The sequence below is a fragment of the Parus major genome, chromosome 2 (assembly GCF_001522545.3).
Source record: "Parus major isolate Abel chromosome 2, Parus_major1.1, whole genome shotgun sequence".
Taxonomy (NCBI): Eukaryota; Metazoa; Chordata; class Aves; order Passeriformes; family Paridae; genus Parus; species Parus major.
The window spans coordinates 2,204,364-2,209,480 of record NC_031769.1 but is presented as its reverse complement, the minus strand read 5'-3'; the positions used below and the strand labels follow the sequence as shown (position 1 = coordinate 2,209,480).

Below are 5,117 nucleotides of genomic sequence, written 5' to 3'. Positions count from 1 at the left end.
CAGCGTGGCATTTTCTGACAGAGCAGCTTTCACCTCTTTCTGCACCTTCTCCTTGTTTGTAAACACAGCCTCTGTCTCTGTAAGGAAACCCCAAAAGTCACACACAGCTTTTTGCAGTCCTTTTCTCTGTTTTTTAATCAAGTTTCTCCTATTTCACTGTACTTGCCCTAACAGGGCATGATGGGCCATTAGTGCAAGAAAGCACCTTCATCTCTGTTTTGCTAAGAGGTGAATAAGAATGGGAATTTTATGGGAATTCTGAGGTAATGTTAAAAACTCACAGTTTTAGGACAGATTTAAATGTAGGACTTGGAGCACCAGCTTGCATTGTCTGAACCCCCTCTCCTCTCTTTTTCTCTCCCAATATCTCTCCAAGATTCCAGTGAATCAGAAGGGAACAGAACCTGTATCCTCATGTCCAGGAACCATTGCTATGTTTTTGCCTATTTGGGACAATTCCATTGTTCTCCATCCAATCATGGAATGGTTTGTTGGAAGGGACCATAAAGATCATCCCACTCCAACCCACCTGCCATGGACAGGGACACCTTCCACTAGACCATGTTGCTCCAAGCCCCATCCAAAGTTTAAGGGGTGGGATCTAATCAGAGCTCTTCAAACACCTTCTCCTTTATCCATCCCTCTGCTACAGCCTCACACTATATTCCTATGGGAGTTTTAATGTGGACACACCAGTTAATTGTGAGAGGAGAGGGAATTTTGATCCTTTCCTATCCTTTTTTTTTTATGGTCACAACCAGTCATGGATGCAGAACCATGTGTATAAAATCTTGTTATGAAAGCTGCCCCAAAAAATTGACTACGATGGCTGAGATCTTTCACCCCGGGCACACTGTGAGATGATCCTCAACACTGAATTCTCCTTTACCTTTGGTATTCCTGGCATTTTCTCACCTCTGACTTTGACTTGGAATGTTGTTCTGTCGTCCTTGGTTTCACAGGTGTAGCTGCCTTGGTCTTGCTGTGTCACCTTCTTGATGATGAGCTTGCGTTGTGTCCCCTGGCAGACGATTGTTGTCCTCTGGTCCTGCTTCACCTCAGTCTGATCCTTCCTCCACACCACGGCCCCGCCCGCAGCTGACACCTCACACACCAGCTCCAGGCTTTCAGAAGGACTGACTGATACTTCTGGAGTCGTTTTGGGCTTGTTGACAAAAGTAACAGCTTCATCTGGAGCGGAAAAGAGAAAACAATTTATGCCTTGCTGCTGGTTTATCTGCACAAAGTTAGGATACAGCGATTATCGATCGTTATTCCATTATCACACACAGTTTATGCCACTCTGACAGATGGTGCAAACCCCTCTGATCTTCAGATAATTGCTCTCAATTACAGTGAAATCCCCTTCATCTGCCCTACATCCTCCTGGATCTTTCAAATCAAGCTGAGACGCCCTCAAGTTGCGCACACTTCATTTACCACTCCTTGATTCTGATGTAAAGCAAGCTCTGGGGGATGCCTGTTGATGTCTGAGTACAGAAACAGCTTTGAAAACACCTGGGAAGTCTCATAAAATGTACTTAGAAGTGATGAGGACCCTCTTTTAAATGTTTCTGAGCCCATTCCTGCAGCTCATTGTTCATAGTATCAGTCCTATTGGGTTAATTCCTTTCCATGGGAGAATCTCATGGATAAAATATTCTCCAAAAGTTAGGAGAAAGCTCTAAGCAACCTGGTCCAGTGGAAGCCATCCCTGCCCATGGCAAGGAGTTGAAAGGAGATGGTTTTTAGGGCCCTTTCCAACCCAAATCATTCCATAATTCTATGAATATAGGAGTCAATATTCTCATCTCTTTTGGCTGAAATTGATCCTCCCAGGAGAGAACTCAGAACCGCTCAAACAGCTCAGCTGAGGTTCCTGCGTGGATAGTTCAGCTCAAACCCTGAGCACAGGTATGGGCTGTGCAAACACGGGGGATTTGCCATGTAGGCAGCAATAATACAACATTTTAATCAATTAACACAGAGGATTTGCCGTGTAGGCAGCAATAATACAACATTTTAATCAATTAACACAGGGGATTTGCCATGTAAGCAGCAATAATACAACATTTTAATCAACTAACACTCCTTGTAAGTGTCTTTGTAAAGGTAAAAGTGAAGGCAATGAAGTGAAGGCAGAGACCTTGGTGTAAAATGTGAGCAAACCTCCTCAACACACCCTGTCCCTAAGCCAAGGAGCAATATTTGATGGGCATATCAGGTATTTCAGAGCTTTCCTTCCATCAGGGCAGCCCTGGCCTGAAGTGTAGGATGAGGGCTGTCACTTCAAGCCAGCCTCAGCTCAGGATTGCATTTCTTCTAGCAGCAACTGTTGCTTTCAGTCACTGAGTACCCCAAGGATAATCACCATGCCAGGCAAGCATTTAATTAAAATTTGCATTCATTAGGACTGACATATTCTTCAACAATTAGCTGACCAAAGCAGGGTGGTCCATCCAGAATCCTGCTGTTCAGGGTTTTTGGGGTGTCTTATTACCTTCAAGGCAGATTGATTCCCTGCCCTGAGACCACCCCCTGAGGGTGCAGGGCAGCTTCTCAGCACTCTGGAAAATTTTTATGGTGACACATGAAACAAGGAGGAAGCTGCCCCAGCTAAGGTGTTGCTAACAGGTTGTAACTCAATCCTTGTTCAGCAAAAGTTTTGTGGGGATGGGACAAGGGATAATGGCTTCAAATTCCAGAGGGCAGGGTTAGATGGGATATTAGGAATAAATCCTTCCCTGTGAGGGTGGGAGGCCCTGGCACAGGGTGCCCAGAGCAGCTGGGGCTGCCCCTGGATCCCTGGAAGTGTCCAAGGCCAGGCTGGACAGGGCTTGGAGCAGCTTGGGGTGGTGGAAGGTGTCCCTGCCATGGCGGGGGTGGAACTGGAGGGGTTTTAAGGTCCCAACCCAAACTTTCTGTGATTCCAGGATTTAGCAGACAGCAGTTTTCATTTCCTGAGCCATGTGATGTTTTGTCTCAGGAGTTACAGGTGAGATTCACAAACCTGCCCATGGTCAGCAAAAAGTTCATACCCAGCTCAGGCCATCCTGCAGGCTTCCTCTGTACCTCACACTCAGAAAAAGGCACAACCAGAAGACTTCTAAAATCTGTCCTAGACACCTCTAATCAGACACTCTAAATCAGATTGCACAAATTGCCTTTTGAGGGGTCAGTTTGGGCAGAACCTGGTTGGCTCTTTCAGAACAATTTTTCAATGGGTAAAGTCAGGGACTAGAAATTACACTAGAAATTAACCCTAAGAGAAACTGCATAATGTTGGATTCTCAGAAGAGAGCTGGAGGTGAGATGCAGAGTGAATACCTGAGCAAACACCAGCTGGAAGCTGGAAGTACTCCCTCCAGCTCACTAAATCCTGCAGCAATCCCTCAAGACAAGTGCTCTCCAAAATTAATCATCTTTGCTGAGTCTTTAGCTAGCTCATGGACAGCATCACCGTAACCTGGATATTCTGTTACAGGTCACAAGCACTCAGTGGTGACTTCTCTTGAATTGCACTGTACTGGAGACATGTCAGGAGATGATTTCAGGGGATTTTAAGGATTTTAAGCTTTCAATCTTAAATTTAGGAGCAGGTTAAAAGTTAGTCTCCAGGCACAAGCCAGAAAACCCCATTTAGAAGAAAAGTTCCCACAACCATGCAAGTCGAATCAGCTGAATTTCACAGATATTGAGTTTCACAGATGAATTCTTGTGTCATTTTATACTCTGGCTCCATCCTGGGCTGGAATGCAGTGGTGACAAGCATTTCTCTTCTGGGCTTGACCTGACAACCACGTGCTTTGTGTGATGGGCACGTGACACAGACTGATGGAGTCGCTCACAGTAGCACAGGGAGTGATCCCTGAGATCACAGTGTCCTTTGGGAATAGCAGGAGATGTTTAATTAAACAGGAATTAAACTTGTCAAAGGAGGGCACATGGCTCTCACAGAAAGACTCTGAACCCCTGGCTGAGGTAGTCCTTATATGATGCACACCCTGAACTAAAAGAATGCCAGATGTGGCTGCCAGCTGTTCAGACATCATCACTTTTGGGTTGTGCTCCAGCCCTAGAAAAAGCTTGAGCTGGCTCAAATAAATCACAACATTGTTCTATTATTTGCCCATACTCTGGGTTTGCACCAGGATCACAACAAGGGTCAGAATTTCTGAAAGTGTTTTGCAACCCTGGCCCAAAACATCTGTCAATTTATGAGGTAGGATGAGTCTAAAGAACAAAATGCTGCATTTCTCACACAGACTCTGATCTCACACTTGCAGTACAAACTTACCTGAGACTTTTAAATCAAATGTAAGGGTGTCATCCCCTATTTTGCAGGTGTAAGTTCCTTCATCTTCTTTTGTCACAGACGAAGCCACAAGCTTGTGCACTTTTCCTTTGTCTTCCATGGTGAATTTCTTGCTGGCTGTGATTTCCTTCCCATTTTTGTACCACTTCACCATGATGTTGGCCTCGGAGGTCTCAGACACAAACTCAGCCTGTTTCCCAGCGATGGCCTTGACAACTCCTCCAGTTTTCTCTTTGTTTACGAAGTTTGCAGGTGCTGAAAAAAATACAGACAATAAAAATGTACATTGACATCTACATTAAGTATTCACTTATCATAACACCAAATCTATTTATTTAATTATGGATCTAATTGATAGATTCCAAAGCAGAAGGAGACAAATTTCCAACCATATTCCTTATTATCCCGTGTCCAAAAAATAGAGAACATAGACAGCACAAGAGGCTGAGTCAAGAAGAAGAAGCCCCAGGATACAGAGCTTTAAAATAACATGTTAAAGAGATGTGAAGAAAGAAATAAACTGGAGGTAAAGCCAGGAAGGTTATTTAATCATTATATTGTAATCAGCTGGCAAATAAATTGACTCTAGAAGAGGTTAAAATATAACCTAGATAATTTAAATTACATAAAACTAATAATCTGTATGGATATCTCATAGGACCAAAATGAAAATAAATTTATTCCTGGAAATTAACTGGAGCATAGAAAATAAACAATAAATCTGGCATCATATTAACATGGAGTGAAATAATTGAGTCACCAATTGCCTCAAAGCTAAAGATCAAACCCACACCAATATCCA

The 5,117-nt window shown here is 43.7% G+C and overlaps 1 protein-coding gene across 1 annotated transcript in view; it reads right to left on the bottom strand.

Moving 5' to 3' along the window:
* The window catches only part of OBSCN (obscurin, cytoskeletal calmodulin and titin-interacting RhoGEF), a 165,755-nt gene that overhangs the window by 141,949 nt on the left and 18,689 nt on the right, over positions 1 to 5,117 (bottom strand). The window contains exons 7-9 of the mRNA XM_033512198.1: positions 4,298 to 4,570; positions 916 to 1,191; positions 5 to 77 (exon numbers count right to left, since the gene is read on the bottom strand). Coding sequence (XP_033368089.1) covers positions 5 to 77; positions 916 to 1,191; positions 4,298 to 4,570 — 622 coding nt within the window. The remainder of the gene's footprint in view (positions 1 to 4; positions 78 to 915; positions 1,192 to 4,297; positions 4,571 to 5,117) is intronic.